The sequence below is a fragment of the Micropterus salmoides genome, unplaced genomic scaffold (genome assembly GCF_014851395.1).
Source record: "Micropterus salmoides isolate LMB-PRFRI ecotype aquatic unplaced genomic scaffold, ASM1485139v1 Ms_hic_scaffold_13, whole genome shotgun sequence".
NCBI classification, from domain to species: Eukaryota; Metazoa; Chordata; class Actinopteri; order Centrarchiformes; family Centrarchidae; genus Micropterus; species Micropterus salmoides.
This window is the reverse complement of record NW_024040374.1, coordinates 28,712,139-28,738,902: the sequence shown is the minus strand read 5'-3', so window position 1 is coordinate 28,738,902 and position 26,764 is coordinate 28,712,139. Positions and strand designations below refer to the sequence as shown.

The 26,764-nt window shown below is 41.8% G+C and overlaps 1 protein-coding gene across 4 annotated transcripts; it reads right to left on the bottom strand.

Moving 5' to 3' along the window:
• Nucleotides 1-141: 141 nt before the first annotated feature.
• On the bottom strand, nt 142-26,480 carry btbd8 (BTB domain containing 8). Of its 4 annotated transcripts, none has more exons than XM_038716764.1 (19): nt 26,400-26,480; nt 25,375-25,537; nt 23,252-23,431; nt 22,058-22,176; nt 21,542-21,656; nt 18,918-19,007; nt 18,079-18,159; nt 17,897-17,993; nt 16,952-17,040; nt 15,887-15,989; nt 15,229-15,411; nt 13,517-13,684; nt 10,742-10,871; nt 9,783-9,844; nt 7,945-8,488; nt 7,168-7,255; nt 5,416-5,537; nt 3,411-5,333; nt 142-1,058 (listed from the first exon to the last, which is right to left on the bottom strand). In XM_038716764.1, the coding sequence occupies exons 2-19, from the start codon at nt 25,476-25,478 to the stop codon at nt 559-561; spliced, it is 4,698 nt and encodes a 1,565-aa protein (XP_038572692.1). In that variant the 5' UTR covers nt 25,479-25,537; nt 26,400-26,480; the 3' UTR covers nt 142-558. The 4 variants fall into 4 exon arrangements, with proteins under 4 accessions (XP_038572692.1, XP_038572694.1, XP_038572691.1 ...); XM_038716766.1 differs by having other exon boundaries at nt 25,375-25,493; nt 26,400-26,466; XM_038716763.1 differs by lacking the exon at nt 26,400-26,480 and adding an exon at nt 26,133-26,393.
• Nucleotides 26,481-26,764: the final 284 nt, after the last annotated feature.

Sequence of the window (26,764 nt, the reverse complement as noted above, 5' to 3'; positions counted from 1 at the left end):
AGTCTAAGTGTAGTTTGTGTGCCAAGAGGTAAAATTCACAAAACTACAGAAAAAAGCATAAATTTGAACCTAAATAAGTGTACTATGTCCATGTCCTCCAAAAAAATAATCCCTCTTACTCGACAGTGAGGAATGCTTAAATTTCTTTTCCCAGAAACACAAAACTTTATTTTCAGTTTGACATTAAATGCAAGCCAATAGGCCGATATTATTTTTCTTTAAGAAACTTCAGTCAGCCTTACCATCAGAAGACTGCCATGAAAAGGAAATGTTTTTTTTCTTACTCTATTCTTTTCTAGAGCTTCGAAGCAACATCAATTGAACAAACATACAAAAATATCAGCATGCACAACAGCCCACGTGTTAAGAAACAGTCCAGAGGCCATAATGAGGAATGCAAATAAGCTGCTGAGTCCTGCAGATTCCAGAAAAGACATGTCAAAAGGAGAGGGGACAGAATAATGATAAATTATAATAAACTAAGACAAAGCTGATGTGAAGATGTTCAAAGTTCATAGAGATGGCGTCAACTGTCCGGCAGGCTCTTCCTCTGTGCAGTCAGTGATGGGTTTCCAGTTCTACAATGGTCCACTCTCCCTGTGGAGACGCAGCATCTTCTGGGGAGAAGCTGGTCACTGTGATGCTGGTGGAGGAGTCCTCCATGGGCGAAATGAGCTCCGCCCAGCGTTTGAAGGTCTCCTTCTCTGGGGACAGGAAGGCCTGTGAGTCCAGGCAGTCACGTGAAAGGGACAGTGTCTGCTTGATAAGGTACTGGGCCAGGTTGAGCTCCTCAGGCACAGGGTTTATGACGCCCAGATTGGACTCGTGGTCCGAGAGGAGCTGCCTGAGCAGGCTCCAGTCCCGCTCTGCAAACTCACTGCTTTTGTTATCGTCTCCTCTTTGCTTCTCTTCTTCCGCCTTCCGTTTAACATTCCTGTCCTTGTCCGAGCGGCGCTCAAAGGCTTCTCCAACATCCATCTCGTAAATGGGAGAGAGGGCTTTGGATGACCGGCGGTCATGTTTGCAGCTTTGATCCAATCTGTCACAACCATTGTCCCCTAAAAACAATTGACAATACTGCAAAATGACAAACTGATTCATTCCTCCACAGTTCTTTTAAATTAAGAGACTAGCCACTGCCTACTACAATGAAACAGTGATTACTGAAAGTTTACCCTTAATGCAGCTGTGTCCTTTAAAAGATATTCCATAGTGAAGATGGGTGAAGACAGCACGGTGGTGAAGCGGTTTCATTAATGGTCACAATATGGTCAGTTAAATGCCAATACCATTACCGATTTTAAATTCATTAGTTTGAAATTCACCGATCACTTCAGATATGGATGTCAAGGGTAAACAGTTGCTTTAAAGGTAATGCACAGAGGAATGTTTTTCTGAATGCATCTCTTTATCCACCTGTTCAAACAAAGTAAGCCATGCATTGCCAGCACCAGTGAACTTTGCATTTGTCAGTGAGTAACAGTGATATGTTTGGAGATTTACGTGCAGGTCTTTGACCAGGCAGACCTAACAAACAGACTTAAATACTGTCACAAAAACCTAAAACGCAAGCAACAAGGTTTGACTTAGTAGCACAAACGACGGCACTCCACCAAGTTTCTTTTGACATTCTTTGTGTTTTCTAACAATTTCAAAAAGGCAAAGGATGAAGTGACTGATGACTGTTTGATACTGGAAAAAAAAAAAAGAAAAAAAAAAAGAAAAGGAATAATTTACATGTTTGCAATGGGACAGACTCAGTAATGGTGCAGTGGGATTTCTTTTTCTGAATAGGATAGTGAAAAAAGAGAGACATGGCAGAACCATAACAGCTGCTCTAGACACATCACATACTTTACAGAGTCTACTGACACTACACAAACCTACTGAACGAAAGCTTATAGACAACAAAATACAGTTTTCTTAAAAAAGTGGACACCTATGTATCTAGACACAAGTCTACTGGGTATGACAAAAGGTAATGTATATAAGGGAGAAAAAAATAAAACATACAGACATGATGGATGGATGGTATGGGGGGATGACAAATTAATTTTAATAGTAGCATGCATGTGAGCAGTGCAAAAACAAAACAGAAAAAACAAACAAACTCAGGTACATTCTAGAACAGAAATAAAGATAAACAGCAAGGAGATGCAAGGCAAACGTTTCCCAGTATAACACACTTTTCTGAGAAGCAGTGGCAGTTTTGGGTCATCTATTTTGTAGAAACAGTTTCTATCGGATCTTAATGTCAGGTAGCCACACTACAGAAATAACAAAAAAAAAAAATAAAAATCATTGCTTGTAATTTACCTGAACACAAATTTTAAAGGTGCTACATATAGCATTTTAACACCATTCTGAGATGTTAGTATAATTACTGTAAAAAAGACCATCATTGGGAGGCCAGGCAAGAATGTCTGCGATTGACGTGTCCAACAAGATCCAGGATTGTTTGTGCTTTATGGAACAAAAGAAGAAAAGCTCATGGAGCCACGCGTTTGTGTTTCTCAAAATGAAAATGCTGTAATGAATGAAAAACCAAACATATTTATCCTTTACAATAAATACTGTAGCAACATGTTTTAGACAAGAAGCAATGGGTTTTTAGGATATGTAGTCTAAATGTGAAGAATCAATATCACTATTGGTGACATGATATAAACTTATCTTAACAAGGGTGTGACGGTAATAGTAATTATACCAACAAACCACAATTTATTTGGCTATTAATGATGTTAAAATGATGTGTACAGCACCTATGTCAAATTATCTATGGCTTAAAAGGCCAAAGACTGTTCCACTGCATAAAATAAATGACAAAAATAATCAGAAATTCTTATTTGTATGTACATAAAAGTGCATTGGTATAACTATTTCACAGGCCTTGTCACAAGGCAGATTCTTTTTAACAAATACAATTGTACGATCAGTCTTAATGAGGAGTACACTGCTTTACCCCTTTTTTGTGTGTAAACTGACTTACCAAGGCCTAAATGCCTCTGAGTAAAGGGAGATCAGTTGTTTAAAATGTACAGTTTGGGTTAATTGTTATGATGAGACCAATCTCCATCTTTAAAAGGATATTGATGTTGCAAATTCAAAGTTACACCAGCTTCACAATCAATGGGTTGAAATGAGAGGAAGCTTTTAGCTTTGAAAATATGATGACTGATTTCATTTGAATTTGAACTTGTACTTAAGACTAGTTACTGAACTAGTGTGCTCAATGATATCCTTTTTCTGAAAGTGGGATAGGTATAACTGGGATGTAGGTAAGGTCTAGGAATCAGAGCGGAGGAGAATGAATCTTGCAGGGATAGACTATACTTTCACTTATGGAGTTTAGGGATAAGAGATGAGGTTCAGATTTGGGGTCTAGGAAGGGTCCATAGATCATACATTACCTGCTGGAGATTGTGCAGCATGTACAGGAGAGTCCCCTGTCAGCTGAGGTTCATTTAAGTCTAGATGTAAATCAGCTTTCTTGCTTTCCGAGGGATTGATGTGATTTTTGCGCGGGCCTCCATTGTATTGTTCAGTGTGCCGCAGATCCAGGTGGCATGGGCGCTCCTGGGGAGGGAGATCTTTAGTGTCAGAGTCCAGGAGAGGACCACTTCTCTTCATTCCATCGGCGTGGTTACTCTCCTCCTGCACGGGGTCCTCGATCTCTGTAAGGAATATGGAGCCATTTTCTTCCTCTTCCTCATTCTGTTTTTTGTGCTTCATACCTGCATTTTCAAGACGGCACGGCTGGTGGTTCTGTTGGTCACTTGAAGGGGCACAACTGGAACGAGGAGCTGTAGAGTCAGACTCGAAAACATCACAGGGAGTCACCGCATCATCCGGCAGTCGAGGTGGTGTTTGGACCCCGCCCTCTTCTGAGCCCAACTCCTCACACTCATCGACAGATAGTAACACTGACCGACGGAAGTTAGAGGTCGACTGGTAGTCAGGCTGGTCATTCTCCTGGTCCACACCGTCATCGTCAAAAGCTAGGTTGACGATCCCCTGGAAATGTGGCGAGGGTTCAGTAGGCGGCAGCGGAGCCTCACCGGGAATCACCTCAACTTCAGACCTCTCGTCTTCCGTCGCCTCTTCGTCTTCTTCGTCCTCAGAGGAGAAGAGCTGGTGGTCAGGGACGCCTTTTACAGTCACAGTGGTCTCAACCTCCGAGTGCTCCTCCTCTACAGGAACCTCATCTCTTTGCAACCAGGAGCGAGGACGCTGTCTTCCTCCCTCCTCCTCGCTGGTGGTCTCTGCTTCTCGCCCCCGCAGCCGTACCTCCACTCTCAACCCCGCACCACCTTCGTACATCTTCAACTCCTCTGGGGTGCTTGTGTCACTACTACTGCGGCCCAAGAAGTCATGGCAGCGCATGGTGCCACACTTGGAAACACCTCTTTCGTTGGAGCAGTCGTCATCTTGCGAGCCTCCGGCGTCGTAGTCCTCTGAGCGGGGCTTGATGTCGTCAGAGGAAGTGGTGTGTGTGCTGCCAGTCTCAGACTCGGGGCTGACCTGATGGTGAGTGCCGCTCCAGGAGTCCTCTAAGGGAGTGTCAGTGCTTCCCACACTGCAGGCGTTGTCTATGGGGCGTTCAGTGTCTCTCGGAGAATTCAGGGGCCTGGCGTCCTGAATTTCCCCTCCGGTGACGTGAGCGGGGATGACACCGCTTGGAGACTGTTTACAAGTGCCTGGATTGGCAGATTTGACATGGGAGATGGTGTTAACTGCTGGTTTAACACTGGTCTCATCACCTGCACTATCAGTGTTTTCATGCTGCTCAGTCTTCCGACTCTGCTTAGGGCTTGACTTTAGTTGAAAACTAAGTGAATCCCCTCCGCCCTGGCTTGTTGGCTGTGTGCTGTGGGCTGTGTGCTGGTCAGAGAATGCTACCCCTGTACTATCCTTATGCACTGCAATATCAGCGCTGTTTTCAGTTGGAGCAGGTTCCGTTTTACAGTCAACATTTTTCCCATTCACTGCCTCTTTTCCTTTAGTTCCTGATTTCTTGGAGGCAGCAGCAGCTGAGGTTTTGGAAGTTCCTCCAGATTTTGGAGAAGCTTTCTCCATAGATAATTCAGTAGTACATTTTGGCTTTGGTCCAGACTTGGCAGCTACTATCGAAGATTGCTTGGAGGTGGCTGAAGAGGCTTTTGCTGGTTTAGCGCTGGATTTAGTTGAAGCTCCAGTTGCTGAAACAGGTTTTGTGGTCTTCTTTTTAGGTGCTTCGTTGGCTGCTTTATCTGGTGCTGGGGATTTCAACCCATCCTTACTGTCTTCTTTCTTGGGGGAGGCTGGCTTTTTCATGGAGGATCCATGCTTGGAGACTAAATAAAAAGACAGAACAGAACATTAGCACATTGCTGCAGTATAATGACAGATGAATCCATCAGACTTTGAACATCTCACCATGGTGCTCTGGTGTGCCTCTTCCCTTGGTGTCTGCTCTTGCTGTTGTCACTCCAGTAGATGCTTTCTCTGCTGTAGTCTTGACTTTGCTACTTTCTCTCACACTTGACTTATTGGTAGGACTGTGATTGGTGAAACAGAAAACAAAACAATAAAACAACACAGTGACCACAAATGTTTTACCACAATAACAAGTAATAAAAACAAACAAAAACTGGCTCACATCATCATTCAGAAATATTAAGGAGAAGGAGCTGCAGGGAAAGTATATCATGAATTCATAGCTAACACCAGCGGAGGGCAGCAAAGTTTGTTCTTCCATTTAGTCAAGGTCGAGCCTCTGAGCCATGAGCTGACTATCAATGCCAAGAATTTCCCTTGTGTCCTTCAGGGTGTTCTTCCCTGTTTCAAATGTAACTTTGTGATAAAGATAACAGAGAGCACAATTTTACAGTTTAAGATCTACTGTGTGAACCAATATTGATGGATTTTCATTATCTGACATCTTAAGAGTGAGTTTGTACCCAAGATTGTCCTGATAGTCGATAATGTTACACTAGTAATTAGTATATTTATTATTAATGTTTAAAATACATAACTTACAAATTATTTATTTCATCACCTAAATTTAGGTTAGCTGCTCTCCCACCTTCATTTTTTTAAATTGAATTATATAGCGAAATCAGCAGGCTGGAGCACACAAATCCTGAAAAATAAAATGTGGATACTACTTAGATGACCTGTTACCTGTACCATCTGCTTCTTGAAGCCAACCCAAAGATGCAACAAATACATTTTTTTGTTATGGCCATAAGCTGTTTATTGGCTTATATTTGGCAATTTACACAGTTGCTTTCAAGGGTGAATATTAAATAATAATGTGCTCCCAGGACAGATGGAGTTTGGATGATGCAGATTGTAAAACGGGTATTTTTAACTTCTTTGAAGGACACAGAAGAGAGACTCGTCAGAAAACACACAGCTGCTTTTATCCTCCTGACAGTCACATGTGGCCTAAAAAAACAACCAGGTGATACTGTGCTGCTACACTCATCTTATTGCCCTACATTTACATTACTGAAACATGCAGTCTAAGGTATGTGTGATTTATTTCCTTAGCCCTGAATGCTTGAAGCTAATGGGGTTGGATATATTGGAACTGAGCTCATGATGCATCTTGGTCTGATCATGTTTTAATAGATTTTTTTTTATTGCTATTTCAGTATAGGTAACTGTTATTACTCAGTCGTTTTTGTACTTATAGGACACATTTGGTCATTTTTGTTGCCGTTTCCACTGCCCTTTGGTACCTGGGGCTAATAGGACAGGTAGTCAGGCCAGTGACTTATATTATTTGTGGAATCCAGAGTCTTGAGTAGTATGCAAAAATCTCTGATGGGACATTTATATATATTTATTGTTTATTTAGCTGTGTAATGCTCTTCCATTAATATCAGCTTGTGAACAGGAAATTATTAACAACCAAAATGCTTGCTGGATTGTTGAATCAATGAACTGCTCCTCCTTTGCAGTGCTCCCTGAACCTTTAAAGAGAATCTACTAAAACTTCACTTACATTTTAATACACACTGAGCTGTAGAATTGCACTTAAGATGTATCCACCCAAAGGAAATGTCCAAGGGGAGACATCTATTAGAGCCTTTAAAATGTTACACCAAGCATTTCAGCGAATACACAAGAAGCGATGAGAAAGCACACTGATAGCAGCATGATGCTAGGACTAGAGCTCACCTGCTGGTCTTTGTTGGATCTGATTTCTGAGGAGGTTTCATCAGTGGGGATCTGTTCGCCGCCTTAGCCTGGTGTTTGGGCTTTGCACCTATAACACAGAAAATTAACCACATGCACACAGCTGTTTTAAACACAAGTTTATCAGGGCAGAGAGTTTTGCGAACAATCATCCAAGACTAGACACAAGTTCTATATGACCCTCGATTTACTCAAAAATAAACCAGCTAATCTTCATGGTAGCAGGGATAAATGTTGGATAGGGTAATGTGATTTTAGTGCGAGAGCTCACATCAAAGACATTTATTGCATGTCACTTTCAGGGCGTGGTACACGGACACATGCTGCGCTTGTACCAGCAGGACAGACAGCTGAGGCCCACTTTAAGCTTTCGTGGTGAGTATGGTTTTTGATATTAGTGTAACGGCTAAAGTGATCAGTCACACCCCCGACCCCCCCTCATGTGACAGCTGTATAGGGCTTTGACCTCTGCTGTGAGTTTGTACACTGAAACGAGGAGTCTGCTGAGGACAGCCTCGTGTGCGCCGTTTCCTGATAAATCAACATTCATGACACTACCCTTGTCTTCCAAAAATCCCCCTTGGCCGTAGCACAACATTCATCATACTAATTAGTCCGCAGGCCCTTTCATTTTTCAGCTCCAGTGTTAGGCCTGGAGCTGACTTGTCGACACTTCAGCTTGGCTACAGTGATGACCTACATTGTGATTGATGTCGGTCACAGTGATGAAATGTAAAGAAGTCAATAAAGAGTGTAAACCTGGGATGGAGTGGGTGTCATTGCGAGGGCTGCTGGCACCGTTCTCTGGTGAGGCACTGCCTGATGTGGAGGAAGCGCTGGGCTGAGCTTGGGTGGTGCCAGCAGTGCTGTCAGCCTTTCCTGCTGAGCTCTTCTGAGCCTTCGTTACCACCGTCTGGCTTGTAGAGGTGCAGCTCGGGGGAGATGTTTTAGGCCGCGCACCTGGGTTTGGCTTCTTTTCTTGCTCTTTAGCCCCATGAGAACTTCTGGGGCCATTGGCGCTGGCTACATCCCGCCTGGCCCCTGCAGCTCCTGTGCCATTCACAACGGGTGTGCCAGCTGATGCGGTCTTTGCTTTTGCAGCTACACTCCGGTCTCCGGGTTTCCTCACATTCTTTGCCTTGGTTGTGTTACCGTCTCCTGGTTTGTTAGCTGTCCCCAGTCCATCAGACTTCATGGCTGATGCAGCACTACGGGAGGACGAAGTTGTGTTTTCAGACACCCTATGGGTCCTGTGCACAGGAGGACTCTTAGGTGCGGATGAAGGGCATTTTACAGCCCTTGACTGAAGGAAAACAAATAACCACCACTGTTAGTCATGTAATGTAAATGTAAGAATGGATTAATCAGCTAATGACCAGAGCACAGTCATAAAACTGAATAATAATAAAACTAGAAAAGATTCAGTCTACCAGCATCTCTATATTCTATAGATCTCTATAGTCTCTGCTAAACTAAAATCCTTCTACTGTATATCCTGTTGTGTTTTTTCTTGACGTCTGTCTAACAGCTGATTTATTACTTTCAGGGCTTTCAGCAGATTTAATGGGAAGAAGAAATGGCGCTTATTTCTTCTTCTGCTTTATGTGTCATTACATGAACTTCAAATCAACTGAACAAACTAACTCATAATTGCCTTTTAGTGTCTGAATGTCATCTCGCAGGTTCAGGGAGTCAGCACATAAAGCCTATAGACCGGTAAAGTTCCTTCAAACCACTTCCCAAGTGCTCCCCTGCTCTTAACCACTCACGCCTAACATCTTGGCAATCCCCGTCTGGATCACCTCATCAGGCTAATCTTAGCTATACACCTGTTGAGAGAGGCCCTGCTGCGTTTGGTTGTGTGTGTCTGTCTGCAGCTGATCTTGTATACTGCTGGACCCATTTTCCAAATATGTTTTCTGCACATTTATGCCTGTATGCTCAAGGAACCCCTCACGTTTGAGGTGATTCATAATTTTTGACTGCTGTTTTACACTGCCATTGACTGCAGACTCCTCACTCCTCTTAACCAGCTGGTAGGTAAGTACGTAAGTTACAACAGTTTAGTTACGTATGCAAGGTAAAATAAGTCAACATTGACTTTTGTCTTCAGGACACCAACAGTGGCCTCCTGGGTGAAAGTCACATGTTTGACCCATCCATCCACCCGACCTCATCCCTACGCAGACTTTGTTGCTCTTTATACTGAGTCACATGACGTTTTTTTCTCCCTGACATTCACGCATAAAATGACATGCCGTGACTTAAGACATTGGCGTGGTATTTATACATCATTTGGTGATACAAAGCCTAGTGGAGATCTGCACTTGAACTGAGTGCACTCCTCATACTGCATCTCTTTGCTGTGTGGGTGGGGCATTTATGTCATATGGCATCTGATGGTTACAGACTGTAATCACTGTCAGGGATTACACAAATATACATGGATTTCTCTGAGTTAAACAGCATCATGAGTTCACATCATCGGCTAAGTCATTGTCTGAGTTCTGATAAAACTTCAATGGTTTCTTTATCTGAAACAAAAATGCAACTTCAAATAGAAGAACAAATGTTAATGCATCGTTGGATAACATTACCTGTGAGCTAGTGAATACAGGCTTTTTACCAAGCCTTCGATTGTCCCCTTTATCAATAGCATCTGTCAAAACACATCAGAAGAAGGTATCAGTTAGCCAGTTAGTATTTTGCAACAGTTCAAATCCAAACATAACAGATAAAACAGGCTGCAATACACTGCCCAGGTCCTTAATTATATGAACTAGAGGAGCCATTTGCATTTCTACACCTTCTGCTAACCCACTGACCATTAGGAAACAAACATTAAATCAATGGATTGATCAGTCAGCCATGTCTGGCAAGGACCATTCCAAACAAAGCATGAGCATTTCTATACTTCATATGAAAGGCAATTTCAAAACCTAAAAACTGATCATTCACTTAAAAGCAAATGAGGTGAAATTTACTCTATTCACTAATATACAAGTATGTTTGCATGTGATCCGATTACACTGGCGAGAGATGTACCAGTAACAGGCACACACTGATGCCAGCCAAATAAATTATTCATGCGGTGCATTTCAACACATTACTAGCTCAGCAGTGAGGAAACAACATATTATTTGCATTTGTGGAAGCTTCTAATGATGTGCAGACCAACAAAGACAGGAGTCCAGCCTTTCGTTCCCACCCATTAAACCAAGCATGGCACGTCTGGTGCATTTACCATGTTACATGTACACTCCAACTGCCCAAGACAGTTAAAAAGGGAGCTCACATGAAGCATGTATTAGAACATAAAATGGGTTCGTAGTGGCCAGGAAACTGTAGAAAGAAGCTATTAAGTGTTAAATCAGTCAACAGCATATGCTCCAAGGGCTTCCGTTCATCTCTCTAACGATGCAGCGCCACTGCTTCAGCGCTAGGGTGGGTTAGGGAGGGAAAAAAACAAAAAAAACCCCACATACATCCACACACACTGCACCATGAATATCCTGTGTGTGACTATACAGCTCATAGCAAGGATATCCTTCCTTACCTGCCAGTATCCTCTCTCTGTGTTTGCAAGACAGGGTCTCCCATCCCTGCGTGTGGCGGACTGCGTAAAAGGTCTGAAGCAGGAAGGTCCACAGGCGACCGCGTAGTGTACAAATCTCCTGCCTGAATGGCTGGCGGTAACACAGAGGAGAGAGGGAGAGGAGAAGAATGGAAAGGGGTGCGCTACAGCAAGAGCAAATCAGCAGCTGCTTGAAGAACCTTTCGCCATGGCAACAAATACCCCCTCCCTCCCTTTCTCTGTCCCTCCCTCCCCCTCTGTCCCTGTTGTTGAATCCACTTGAGCTCCCTTGAGCGAAATCAGTGATGTCAGCGGCTGATGCCCATACTCTTGTTTCCACGCCTGATTATAAAAACAGGGCTGGAAGGAAGGGAGGAGTTATCTCTACCTTCTTCGCTGTACAATACCACACACCCCTCGCCAACGGACACACAGCCAGATTAGTGAAGGCCACTGGCACACGTCACTCTGCCTCAGCCTAATCCATTCTGCCATACTGTACTGTATTTACGGGGGTTATGCGCTTTAACTTGTGCAGCCAGGTCACTTTCCCCTGGAAGTCATCTCACAAGCTTAACCTGCCCGCTCACACAATAGATTTTGTTAGTCTGTAATCTCTTAACTAGACTATTGACCGATTAGATTTACCAATATAGCTTACAATTTAAATGTTATACTTAACTACAATACCGCAACATATCAATACCTGTTGATGCATCAATTCATAATCACAATACAGTGACTTTTCATCAATAAATGGACATCCAAAGTGAAAAACGGAGTTGGATGTTGGAAAAGTGACGTATTCTGGTATTAATTAATCAAAGGCTAACATTTCTAGTTCTGAATAACCATCACTGCTACAGGTCAAAGCTTGATTAAACCTGCGACTTAGTCATTAAAGAAATCCTTTTCCAACCTTTCATACCAAAGCCAAGCAGAGTCAGACCCATATCACATCTTGCTTAGGAGCAGGGTTGCAAAGCAGTGTTGGACAACTCATGCAGAACCATTCAGACCAACCCTAAACACATATTTACCCCAAGGTCCCAAAAGCCAAGTAAATATGGAATTTCTCCTTCTCTAACTTCTAATGTTATCCTGCATCCAGAATACAGTAAAGCCCATTATTGCAGTTAACTCTAGTTTAAGTAGAGAGACAAATTGACAGAGAGCACACATTTCTCACAGAAAGTAACGCTGTGTTCACACCTATAGTTTGGTTCATTTGGTCCAATCAAAAAATCATTGTTGCATTGTAATACCAGTGTGTTTAGGGTTCAAGCTGAGGTAATTTATTCATTAGCTTAATTCCAAATGTTGATTCCTGTGACTGAAAGCAGTTACACTGCATTAGGAAGCGTTATTTCTCCTCTCTAGTGGTTATAAAGAGCTAACAAAACTCAGATAAATATACAGCTAGAGGCATTGCTCAGAAATCTAATCATAACTCCACTTCCTATATTCTTCCAGAGGTTTCAACTGCATCTCAGTCTTCCTCTGCAGATGGAGTTAAATAGTTCTCACCACTTTTGATCCAACTTCCAAACCCCAGTAGACGTTAGATAGTTGGAGTTAGCTGGTCAAAACTTGAGGAAGACCAGGAGAAGCAGTTGAAAGTTTGGGATAAAGCTACGTAGACACTGATTTGTTGACTGATTAAAGACGTTGTCGAAGTGCACCAGAGTTTGTTTAGAAGCAGACCAAAAAACACTTTTTCAGGTGGGTCTTGCTGTTGTTTGGTCCGCAGGTTTTATTGGAACGGTTAAAAACATCACTATATAATAGTGCTGGGCCACGATTAAAAATTTGAATCACTATTAAATCACATGATTTTGTGCAAAATTGGATAAAAAGAATAAGAATTCTAAAAGTAGAGTATTGCGCACTTTTAATTTGAATGTACTGCTATATTCACAAAAGTGCATTAACATGTGGTTTGCAAACACTTTAAACAAATAAGGTGCTTTTACCAGCAGTATTCCCTTTACACAGTAGCAATAACATATTTCTTGTAAATCTCAACTTGAACATTAATGTTATCAAATCAAATATTAAACCAAACAGGTATCAGCAGAAACATTTTTCTTTTATCAGGGAGCAGCATTAACAGTCTATGTTCAGTAGCAAGTCCCTGTTAGAGTGAGGTGAATCGGTCGAGCACAAGGCATGGCGACAATCGGACGCATTGCCGTTAAACAGTCGCGGTTGTGCTCGCCTCATGCGCAAGCCCACTGCCAAAGTTGGATTGTCTTGAACTTTTTTGTACGCAACGCACAGCACATCATTGGAAGAGAGACTGATCATCGCCGTTTTTGAGTTTCCAGAATCTATTACGGTTTACTAAATAGGACATCAACAGGAGGGAATTCGCATGGCAGAGCATCCCCGCAAAACTAGATGTAGGCCTATCAGGTAATGTTTTGTAGCCCATACTTTTAAGTTAAATAGGCTACAGCTGTGTAGCGCACAGAATCCTTCGCCATGGTTACTATCCATAGAGCGCCTGCTGTTACTCACAGAGCGCTTTTCTCCTTTTCTGTTCACCTGAGGAGCCAGTGAGCAACGGACTTTCAAAATAATAGTAATAATAATAAAAACTGCATTAACGTGAGAAAATATTTGTCGGCGTTAATTAATGCGTTAACAACACGTTAACTTGCCCAGCCCTACTATACAGATTAGGTATGAACGCAGCCTAATGGTCACAGTACGAAAAACAAGAGAGTTCAGAATAGAGAATGTGCTGCATTTCACCTCCTCTTGTTTTTGTCCTCCCTGCTCCAGGAAGTCTTCGTCCATGTCATCTCCACACATATGGTACACAGCAGTGAAAAGATCACAGCAGTTGTCCACAGTCACACCTTCTCTGATGGCTAAACACAGCTTCTTCAACAACATGGGCTCTCGGGTAAACTCTTCCCTCTGTAATGCAACAAACACTGAGAAAACCACAGAAACCTATGCTGAATTTTTCCCAGGGTCATTACAGTCAGGGCTTGACATTAACTTTTTTGCTCACTAGCCAATGTGGCTAGTGGTTTTCCAAAGTTACTAGCCACGCAGTATTTTTACTAGCCACATTTTTGTTGTTGGAAAATTATATTTTATATGATTAAAGTTGACAATGGCATGCTTAAATTGGAGTGCTAAAATGTTTCTCTGAAAACATGTAGTCTATTAAGATAAACACATAAAAGAGTAGCTTCTTATTGTATATAATAAAAGTGCTGCATGGGTGTAAAAGATTGATTTTTTTTTAAAAACTCATCAGAAACACTATTTTTAAAAGCAGTAAATACTGTAATACAGAGTAGGAAAAAGGTATCTGCATTAGAAACAAAGAGCAAAGATTATTTTGTCTAAGAAAAAATCCACAATCAAGGCAACAGGGTTAAAACTTTATGTAGGCCTATATCAGTTTTGGGCACTTTGGATTGTTTGTTTTGCATCTTAATTTCCTCAGCACTCTGACTGTATTTATGTTTATCGTCATGAAGCTCTGGTCGCTCTGAGTAACTAGAGATACGTCCACCTGAAAAGGTTACACAGATTATTCCCATACTAACGCATCTCCTGCTTTCCTACATGCCATGATTACTTTAATTAAAAAAATCGAATTAACTTTGGAAAGGTATTATTGATCTGATATGATGTGACATAAGGGCGGCCCTTCTAGTAGTTACACCATGTCCCTTATTCATAAAGATATCTGTAATTTTACAGCTTTGAATGGAACTTTCCTCCTGCTTTTTCCTCTCTCAGCTCTGCCTTTTCTCTTTCTCTCGATCTCCTGGGCATTTTATCTCCATAATCACGCACTGACTGAACGATGTGTTGATCTCTGTGTGCGCATGCGACCAGTTGCGTGTGATGACAGAGATTGTACCATCAGGTTGAAAGCAGGCGGGAGGCTGACTGTTTACAGGTCTGAGGGACTGTGGCTGCCCTGTGACAGATTCATTCTTTATTTTCTCGTTTGACAAAAGTCTGGATGTCATATTTAGCGCGCGCACCCTGGCGCGGAGGCACTGCAGGAGAGAGTGAGCCGCGCATGTTGTGTGGATTCTCCTGCTATTAAAAAAGCTTGTTAAGGCTGCCGCCGGTTAAGGTGATAATTAAAGGCAAGCGAAAACAGCCCAAGGTCCGACGGCCAATCCGCGAATGTAAGCTCCACAGCGTTAACTTGTTTACAGTGTTGTCGGTCAAGATAGGCTTCACAAATGGGCAAACACTATGTAGTACTCATGGGAGTTGTAGTGTCGTAGTGTAAAATTGCAATTCATTTGCCATTTCAGATGCCTTTTGAAACACTACAATTTTTCAACACGCCAAAGTGGCTAGTGGGAGTGACTGGGGTACCCACCAAGGATGAAATCCACCCGCATTTGGCGTGTTGGCGGGTGTTAATGTCAAGCCCTGATTACAGTAAAGGAGAGTGCATTAGCATGGCTACGTCGCCGCCTTACCCTGCGAAGGTCCTGGAAGGCCTGAGTGCGGATGACTTTGGGGAGATGCTGGACAATGACGCGTAGGCTTTCCTCCTGTAGCTCTGTGGCGAGACTCCTCACCTGTTGGGCCCATTTGACTTCTGGGAGACTGCCTATTAACTGCTCAGTGCCACAGAGCATGGTTACTGCGTTCTGCACAGTCTGAAGGAAACAGCTATCAGCTACAGAAACTCTCTCTAGGTGAGAACACAAAATAAAGTTGAATGAACACAATCCTATATAAAAGCAGTCTTTTATTCCTGCCCGGGACCTATTGATCAGTGGAGGGAGTCCCTGAGTTGTGTAATGGTTCTTGGCCAGCTCTGAATCTTAATAGTTGCCAAGAGTAAACAATAGCACATTTACTCACAGAATGCACACCATCTCCTTCCCGGTGATGAAAGACAGACTCAAAATTCAATATTCAATTACAAGGCTGGATCGTTCCCCATCTGTCTACATCAACATCATATTTCTAAATTAGTCTGTCTTTAATAACTGATAATTTAATAAAAGGTCATCTTTAATTAAATCACGTTTGAATATCCTTCCTGTGGAAAAATACTGGAGCATGGGTTCATGATGTGTGTGTAATTACATGAAGCACGGCTGTTGACGCTGGGAGGGAGGAACTCACCATGGTTTCAGTTACAGCCGTTAGACAGGCTCTGTGGAGATCAGGGGACAAGAGGGAAAAGTTCCTCTCGCACCAGGTCTTCACAAAATGATCAGCAACCCACCTGAAAGTACACACCATAGAGTATCTGTAGATACTGGCTTTTGGGTCCTCTTAACAGAATAGTTCAGGTTCTGGGCAATTTGTCAGTCAGACCAACTCATGGAGGCCTTTGCTATGTTTCAGCAGTGTAAACCTGAGGAGTCTCAGGGCCTGAGGCTGTAAGCAGTGGACGCCAGAGCTTTGCTTGAGGGAACAACAGAACAAGTGAGGATGAGAAAGTCCATAACGCACTGCTGCACAGTGCAGCGCAGTTTTCATACTCGCGTGACTCATCAGACTCAGCAGAGACAACATGGCAAGGCCACTTCAAATCAGGACCAGCTCACAGCCTCGCTCAACACATCCTATTCGCCTGACCTGCAATTACACACTTCTTGCCCTGCAGTTTGTGCGCAAGAAAGGAAAGTGTTAAAAGCTGTGCAGCACAGTGACATGACAGCGTGTAATTGCACAAGCAGGCTTCTCTATGCAATGCAATCTACCAGCATTTATAAAGTGTCTTTTACTAACTAATAATCTTTAGCCTTAACCTTGAGGAGTGACACCTTCATTTCTACTTTAAGTAAAAAACAACAAATCGTTTCATTTTCCCAGCATAGAGTCACTGATTTAATGGATAGCAAATATAGATTACATTTTACTCAATAGAGTGTAGGTTGAAATCACATTAAAGCAAATTGCATTATACAACTAACCTTAACCTACTTAACACAGTATGAACCCACGTGCTGGTTACCTAGCAACAAGATGCAGATGTAACTCGCAGTGGCAACAACGGCGACAAGCTGTTTCGTCGAATTACACGTGTACTTTTTAAAGGTCAACTGACAAAAGCAGGTATTTTAGGAGTATTAATTAAAATGTTCCAAATGTTTATATACATATTATATTTGAAATTTCCAAACTGTAAGCACATTTATTGAAAAGCGACATGTTTAATTAGTGTTGCGTGCCGACACTCACCTCTTACACAGCATGTGGAGGTGTTGAAGGCCTAAGGCGTGTGTGAGGGACAGACACTCGAGAACTGTTCTCTGAACCCCATCAATCGTCTGCAAAAACACGAGGAAAAAAAGAGAACAACGGGCATTTATATTCATACAGCAAATTTAGAAAGTGACATTTTCAGGAATCTGAGATGTACAGAAGCTGGAATGAAAAATGGTCTACCAAGTAGCTAGCACATGGTAAAGTGGGAATGAAAAGAACTGAAACCACATTATTATTGACACTGTGCATTGCACCATACAAAATCAATAACTGCAAAGCCAAAGGAATTAAAATGGGATTTGTTCTTAGTGTTTTCAGTTGTGATGCTCCACATACAGCTAAATCACTGTTATGGATTACAAGGGACAATGAGGTGGTCAGATATACCTTAACTACAAATGCAAAATGTTAAGTTCAAAAACTATAATCATAATTCTTTTACCAAATTTAAAATCTGTACACCTCACTACATGGAACTCATTGGAATCACTTTTATGTAAAGTAACTTGAGCACAGGGATTTCTGTGGTGCTAAAGCCTGATTCTGTGGCCAGCCGTGACTGTAACACTGACAAAAAAAAAGTATTTAATGTCGACTAGTCACATGAGGACCAATACCCGATCTACTTAATAAGCTTAGTATTGGCTCAAATAATGTATCCCTAATTTCAAGAAGACTGGGATTTACCTGTTCTTGCTTCACAAACTCAGTTGTGAGTACAGGCAACAGTCATTCCTGAATGTGTGAATACTGAAAATAACTTTTAATCTTAAACTTTTAATAACAATCATGTTTGTGCAGGCCTAAATTCAACATATTTGAAAAATCTAAAATGCTACCTGCTGCATACGCACTACTGTAAGGTAATTGTAATCCATCACTTATGGTATTCACTACATTTCCTTCTGTATAGCGGACCTTGGGGAAGAAGCGGCAGTATTCTCGGGTCAGAACCATCTCCACCACGTCTTTCAGCCCCTCCAAACCCAACATGTCTGCTGCCAACACCACCTGACTGTAGGACAGGAGACACCAAATACAGCTCAGTTTGTTTTCTAGGCCTGTATTCTCTTTTTGGACAGTCTGTTCACATACAGTACCTGGCACTAGCTCCAGACGGTAGATCCACAATGGCCCCGTACATGAACTGGAGCAGGACCTCCATCTCATCTGGCCCTAAGCTGAAACAGTTAAAAAAAAAGGAGTATTAACAAGCTCTATTCCTCAGGTTAAAATACAGAATTGTCCCCATTCACAGCCTAATATTCCCTACATGAGTCCAGGCACACAGTGTAGATGAATTTGGTCTGTCGACACCGCATATTCTTTCTGTAAAGGACGGGAACACAACTGAGAATGTTGTAAACAACATCTATATATCATGCAGCACTCGGTCCACGTGACTGAAGCCTGAGGGCCACTTCACAGGTTTCCCCCCGCGCGCACGTCAACGCAGCCGCTCTACATTCTGACAGCCGTGTCTTCCCCAGTTACCCTCAGATCAGTAATGCTGAGGCGAGTGACACGTCTCTCCCTGGAGGAAAGAACGGGCTTCATTTGCCTCTGCTGCTCTGAAAAGAGACTGCGGGTGGTGGTGAGGGAGTGGGGGCCTCTTCAGCAGGCAGTGGATGAGAAGACATTTATGTGCCTCGCAGAGGAAACATTGCAACCCTGCTAGGTAGAAATCTGAGCGAGCCATTTGAGGTACCACTGGCAGTGGGTGGATGTTTGGGTATGTGGAGATAAAACATGGCATTGTGACTGAAACCCCATACTGTAGAGAGCCACCCTCTGTCGCAAGGCATGAATAATTAATGAAGCATATGCAGTAATTCTGCTGTATTGTTCAGGAATGAAATGTGGAATTGTTAGGCCAGTAGTGGAGGTGTTATTGATCCCTGTGAGCGGCTGCTAGAAGATGCTCACGCACCAGTCTTACCCTTGCAGAGTGATGCACTGTCTGGAGCTCTCCATCCAACTCCCGCTCAGCATGGCTCGGAAGTACAGAGACCGTGCACACAGGATTGCCCTAGAAACCCAATAAAGCAGACAGTTGCATGTCAGATCCACCCACCGTTTTAATATTTCACATGTCCCGTGGCGGGCCTGTGTGTATTTAAATGGCTTTGAAGTGACAAGCAGGAGGACAAAAAATTATATTGTGTGTTCAGTACTCTCTGGAGACAGTGTTTTTGTTCTCCCTGGCCTCTCAAGATTGCACTGTCACTGATATGGAAATAAAACTGCTGCTGAGGTGTTTACTGTTCTTAATTAGCCCCATTAAAGGATAAGCCTGATGATATTTAAATCTCATGAAAAGACCAAAAACAAACAATGCATCATAAAACAAGTATTAAAACAAGTATCATAACAAGTATTATACATATTATTGTGCAGAAACTATTAAACATACATTAACAGTGCCCAGCTGTTAGGAAATGATTTGTGTAATAGTGCCAACCTTATCTTTACATACACGTCAGAGTATCAGTGTAATGGAATGGTCAGTCGCAGTAATTCTTTAGTAGCAACTTTGCAATGACATTTCCCTCTGCCCCGCCTCACCTAAGGCTGGGAACTAAAACAATAATGCTAATTGCATATCGTCAATAAATGTATTTATTTAATTCATTTGAATCGCTAACAAATTAGTGCTTAACCTTTCTATGAAGATATACTGTAAACCACACAATTAACCATTTGGTTTCTTCAATTTTCACTCATGAGCAAAAAAAAAGCCTTTAAAACTGGAAAGAAATAATGATTTGCTTAATTTTTTGATTTGATAATTATCGATATCGAATGGCATAAAATGTTTTTATCGTCATAACATTTTTGTCCATATCGCCCAGCCCTAGTTGTGCCTCTCTCTTTTTCACTCTTGAATTCTCTTATACTACTCTATATACTATAATACTTATCTTAAGACAAGTAACTTGAAATCAATAAGAATTTAATTATGGTGATCACCCTCAGTGCTATAGAAATACAGGAATTATTTTCAAAATAATTTGTAGGCACAAAGAGCTACCTGAAATATTTGCTTTAGCTCTTGTCAGAGTCAAAAAACTAAATATGGTAAAAATTGATAACCAAATAAAACAATAAAACATCTTATATCAGTATATTGATATAATATAAAATCCATTGCCAAGGTCAACTCTATTGTACTATTGTTTGTATTAGTTTCATTATTTTTGGATGCCAAACAACATCAGGCATCAGCAGCCCCCTGATGAATATAAGCCTTCGGCTAACTCTGCGACATTTACATACATAAATCATTTTTTTAAAGTACTCCCTAGGATGTGTAACGTTATACATTTTTCTAGATTTCTTCTACTTTCTTCTTCTTTTTATCAGATATGCTGATATCTGCAGCAACAAGAAACCCTTGTTCAGTCCACATTTCATCTGTCTTGGGTGACCTCCTTACATGTATCGTGTTCTCATATTCTTATCCTAAATCTCTCTTTTTTTACTCATACCAATTTAGCAGTGACAATAGTAACATTAGTCAGTCAATTCTAAAATATTAATACAGCTGCTATTGACATGTCTTCAAAGCAGCGCCGTACTCTCGCAGAAATAAAGACAGTTTCACATGAAGTTATAGATATTGAAAAACGTTTTGCTAAAGCAAAGAGGGATGCAACAGAGAATAACAATTAGAAGAATATATATAATATACAGTAGGTCATGTTGCCCTGTCAGGCGTTAGAGGATAATGGAGTATGTTCACCTGGACGACCTGTATTTTCCTATGTACTGAGCTGTATAGGGTACTAATAAATCACAAATGTTTAGTAAATGTACAAGCTGGTGTTGATAATATAACGAAAACATTTTTAGTTTTTCATCAAGTTTATTATTTTAGCTGATTTGCTAACATAATTAAAGTAGAACAAGTTTTTCCCCTTGTGCAGAAAGGTAAACTATCTGTAACGGTACAGGTCTACACAACTTGGAATTGTGTTTGTACTTTTAGATTACTTATAAATACTTGTACTAATGTTTTAAAATGGTCTTTAAATCTGTTCATACAAGCACTTCTAGCATTTTTTGTGTGACTATATGTTAAGTACTCTGCTGCCATTGTGGCCACGCCTCCCCGGTAAAAGTGATAATGTATCTTGTGAGATTTGATTTTACAGTGAGGTGGAAGTATGGGCGTCATGAAGCCCTGGTTTAGCCTTAGATGAGAACTGCAGCAGCTAACACTGTGCTGTATTACAGATCGCTGCCGCAGAGCTGCCGACGAGCTCTCGCTGGCTGGCTGCTCCCCTGAGCCCGAGCTGGGAGAAACCTGTCTCCATGGTTACCAGCTGCTGCTACTACCTCTGCATCACTGAGTGGCCTTTCACCACTGCTCAACAATGGCACGACTCAACAGCAGATGTGCGACCTCTGTAGTGTTTCACATCTGGTAAATATGGCAGTGATGTACTGAAGTGAACATGCTCTCACCGTGCACGCCGCCTTAAGAGAACAAGTAACAGACTGTGCTTTTGGATTCCAGATGTATGAATGAAGGGGCTGAGAGCCCACCAGAATTAGCTCTACCTGTGACAGGAGAAGACCTGCTCCGCTACTTGAATGGTGACGTCACACTGCTCCCCCCGCTGGTACAGATCCAGCAAGTCAGCTCCGAGGCCTGAGGCTGGCTCAAGAACAGCACCTGGAGTGAAGTTAAGAGAGATAATGAAGAAAGGGCAGGAGGGAGAGCGTGATTAAGGGAAAGGCCGTGAGTGTGCATTTATGTGTGTGAGACACATAATACTGGTATGTGTGTGTGCAAAAAAAACCAAACAAACAACAACAAAAAAAAAATAGGCAGAAGACGCTAATAAACCCCTGAACTAAAAATACTGTAAATAGTGAGAAGTGCTAAATCTTGCATTATCTGTAACATGGCCCTGCTGCAATTGGCAGTAACCACAACAGGGATCGAAATGCGATTAGCTCTTAAATGGATTATGGCTGCGATAACATGATGTGAAAAGGGGGGTGGGGCGCGCAATGGAACGGTCACATAACCTAAAATAAACCCTCCATGGAAAAGCGTGTTGATCTGTTTACCTGAGTCAGTGGAACTATGAACGTCTGCCGGGTCGGGAACAGTACTTTCTGGCACCGAGCCCTCCACGTCTGGGACTATTTCAGCCGAGTGCATGCTCTGCTCTGCTGTGTACACTCGCCTGCAGGGGAGAGACTCTAAAGGTTAATTAAAACTACTAGCCTTTCACACCTATTTAAATCACAATCTCATTTCCAATCTCAACTTCCCAGAGCATAAGTGGATTCCAAATTGCTCGCTTTGTCCGACCAAAAGTCCAAAACCCAAAGATACTGAATTTACAATCATATGAAACAGAGAAAAGCAGAAATAATCACATTAAGATGCTGGTAAAAGCAAATGTTCGGCATTTTTTTTGCTTTAAAAAGTTACACAAATAATAAACAACAATAAATAAAATACGTACCAATTAATTTCCTCTGAACCTCAAACTTTCGGTCACTACACTAAGGTCCTGACCATAGGTGAGAATTTAAGACCAACTGATAAAGTGACAGTGCTGCTTAAAGCTCAATTCTCTCTGCACCACCACAGGCTGTACAGTATTTAACTAGCAACCTCTCTAAAAGAGTTATGCTGTGTGGGAACAGAGTCAACATTAATCCATTTTAATAGGATACATGTACCTCAGTCTCTCCTGGTTATATGAACTCAATGTTGCATTATGTAAAATAAGTTTCAGACTCCATCGTAGTGTAACCATCCAAGAACACTCTTTCCTCTAGTCCGAATTGTAAATTGCTAATGAGACACAGATACAAATCAATGGATCAAAGACTTGCACTGCAAGAGACCACACTGTAGGGCCTTGATGAAAAAAAAGTGCTACACTAGAAACTTAGAGCAGATGATTATAAACATGCAGTTGAGATTTGTGTGGGTCAACACTAACGCATGATACCTGCAGCATTTAGAATTCCCCTGACACAAACATATAAAGCCAGCAAATCCTGCAGATTAAAGATGGTGTACGTGGCGCCCTCTGTTGGAGAGTATGTGAAACTGTAATGCTAAGACAGAAGGATAAATGTTTCCTCTTCACATCCCTAAATAGAAAGCAGATGTAGAGTTAAGCTATTAAAGCAGCCATTGGTCGCCCCTCTCTTTACATTTCGGCATCGGCCACTGAAAAACACATATTAGTTGATCACCAGCAATAATGATTGAATTAGCAATCACTTGAACCAACTGCCTACCTGAGGAAGTCTTTCAGTCCAGACAGCTCATAGCCAGGCAGATGAATGCTGGTAGGATCTTTGAGCGTCTGTCCCTGAAGGACATGCGGAGCTCTGGCCAGCAGTATGGCTCTGTGTGCTCGGAGCGAGCCCGAGCCGGCACACAGACAAACATCAGCCTCCAGCTCCTCCTGCAGTAGCCTGGAGAAATATATTCCAACATTGTATCAGAGGATCACAATTCCCCTTTCCTAACTGATTAAAGGTTTTTTCTTTTTTATTCCCCTTTCATACATGCCATCAGTGTGGATGAACTACCATTGACTAGAAAACAACCAACAAAATAAACTGTGGTTTTCATAAAAGTTTCATATTAAATGTACATTTAAAAGCCAACCTAGAAAACAGACAACAAACAAAGGCCTCTACGATCTGTTTAATGACCCACTTCAGAATAACCAAAGCACAGTTCTGAGGCAGTCCATTTCTTCTTCACCATCATTATCTCTTGTCCTGTCTCACTGACTGATCTGGGTGACCCAGAAATCAGTCCGCTTAAGGCCAACGGTATGACTTTAAACGCTGCTATGTCCATTACTGTAACCCTCTCCAATAAAGTGCCCAAACTGATGAGCCACTCGTGCAACAAGGAGACGCACACCCCCGTCTATGAAGGTCCAATGAACTCCTCAAATCCTCGTGAGCGTCCATGTACTGTAACCACTGACAAGTTTTACATTCCAGATCCACTGATTCTGTTACCTGGCGACAAACTCCAGCTGTGGCTACTTTAATACTATCATATGTACAGAAGTGTAAAAATTCTGTAATTCTAGGATGAATTTTGTGCTTTTAAACTTTTAAATGCACAACATTTCCTCAGCTCCTTTTCCCTCAGTCAACTGAAATGCTTGTCAAAGCGGGAAAAAAAGAAAAAATAAAACCTTGAAAAAGGCCACAGCTGACAATGAAATCATTTACGTTTCTGCTGCCAGGCCAAGCTAGCAGCTGAAAGGCTATAAATGTGTGTAGGGTTGTAAGAACATTCAGTAAATCTACAGGACACGTTAGTAAGGGTTGATGAGGTACCAACATTCAACAAAACAAAATCACAAAAGTTTAAATTTTGTTTGGGTAGCGTGGGTTCTTCTTAAATTAGCACAGAAACTAAAGTCTTTAACCTGAGCATGACAGTCCAATCTTGAAGAGTAGTTAGACTAATATTTTTTTAACTCAAGGTCCAGTTACCAGCTTACCTCTGAAGCTTTCAACCAGATCTTGCAGTTTTTCTGGACAGGGGTTTGAATTATAAAAATAGTATTAAAAGTAATAGCAGTCAAGAACGGTTTCCATGACAACCGATTAAACTCTCCTCTGAGGAAGACTTTGAGATGCGGTTTAAGCCGTAGTTTATTTAGTATTGTACGTGGAATCACAAGAGACAGATTTTTCTACATTGATCATACTACGGATTGCACTCTTAAAACGCTGAACCTTCCAATTCCCATAATCCAAACAAATGATTACACCCTCGCTGCCTCCTAAATACTCAAGTTTTTCAAAGCCCACATGTCCAGTTTTCTAATCCAAGTTTTCTTTTAATAATTGTATGTCTTAAATTAAGACTGGGATTACCCTGATGACATCAGCAGGGTTATTTTTTTCAAACATTGGGGAGCGACAGGAGACATTATAGAATCGTACTATGCCGAGTACTGCCCTTTGTGACAAGTAAAGGGAACTTAATGAGTAAAATCAGCAGTGTCCCGCCGATTAAGCTTAAAGTTTAAAAGCTTCAACAGTTAAAAGTGTTCCATGAGTTGAGATTTTTTTGTAAAACCACAGTTAAACCAGTTTTATATATGTCAATGACGCTGATTAAACTGGATCTATCAATAGGATCTTTCCACTGGTTCACTGTTACTGACTGTGATGGCGGACATTCGAGTACCTAAGAAGCAGCAGGAAAAGGTCACCTGACTTCAACAAGATCACAGAATCTATAGGTTTATCCATTTGACAGCCCTGTATTGCTTTGACAACAGTTTAAAAACTCGAAGACACAAATCTCTTATCGACATTTGCCAATTATTAACATTTAAACCAGGCCTTTGCAGTTGAGTGCGAACATTCACATGCCTTACCCGTTGAGATCTGCAGACAAAGCAGATGATAAACATTTCTTCAGCTGCTCCTTGTATTTGCGCTCTTTGGCCTGGAACTCCCTCGCAGACTCAGTGGTGATCATGATTTATTACCTTCTCTAAGACAGAAAAGGCAGAGGGCTAGATAACACCCAGCGGCATGCTGTGGGAACATTTTATAGAAGCGAAGTGAGAGGTCATCTAAAAAAAATTGCAAATGGTAAGAATTGTGACAAACATTACAGCCAATACCACTTTACAATCACTTCACCTGATACATTTTTAGACATTGTTAAAAAAATCTTTTTTGTTTTATGGCAGATTGCAACCATGACTATTACATAAATGTGGAAGAGGACAGGCCATTTTAACATGATGCCTGGCTCCCCTCAGTGACTTGACATGATTTCCTCTGCAGTCAGGAGCGCAACGCCATCTTTCACCACACAAACCGACTTACGTTTACCAGCACAGGAACCCAGAGGGGCGCTGTTTCACCAAGTTCAAGAAAATCAAATTACAATGGAAAGAGATGGCAACTCCACATAAATTCAGTTACTGCTAACGTTATGTGACCATGAAAATTAAGTTACCGTATTATTAAGACAATAATAGTAACTTCCATAACAAAAGACGTACTTCCCTTAGCTTCCAGGAGAAAAACGTTTATAAACCAGTGTCCATTCATTTAAAGATAAGTTTCAAAAAGCAGCCCTCATCCAAAATAAATACAAACTCGGCCACACACACATACATACCGAAGCTGACACGTGTTTGCTCTCTCTCTGCTGGACACTGTCCGTGCTGGAAGCTAACGTTAAATAACACTACTCTCATTTTGTTCGCGCGGCTAGCATGCTAGCGCTAGCTAACATCAGCTGCCGCTTGTAGTTAGTTTGCTTGTTGAACCTTAAAGCCTGCATGCCTCGTGATAACAACAGACCGGTGGAACTTAACTACTGCCTATAATTGTTTGTTAGCATGAGGTTCGATAACAAGCACAATTAATGGGCTGACCCACTGACCGATGTTGTTGACATCACCGCTGCACGCTGTTCGCCACACACTGGGACACGGTTTGCAAAAAAGCGAAGGAGCGGACAAGCCGTCACAGTCCGGAAGCAACGGCACCTGCGCAGTGCAAATGAGAGAGGTGCCATGCCGTCAAATGGTGCATTCAGATGCTGCGCGTAACCTCGAAACCCGAAACCAACAATAACGTTCAAAACGAACGCTTTTTGGTTTGTAGAACGGCTCACATTATCAATCAATCAATCAGATTTAATTTGCAAACTAACAATACCACGTGCTTGACGTTGTGTTAAAATCCCAGCATATCCATGTAACCAAACTACAGTAATAAATACAGAAATAAAAGAGTCCGCATTGC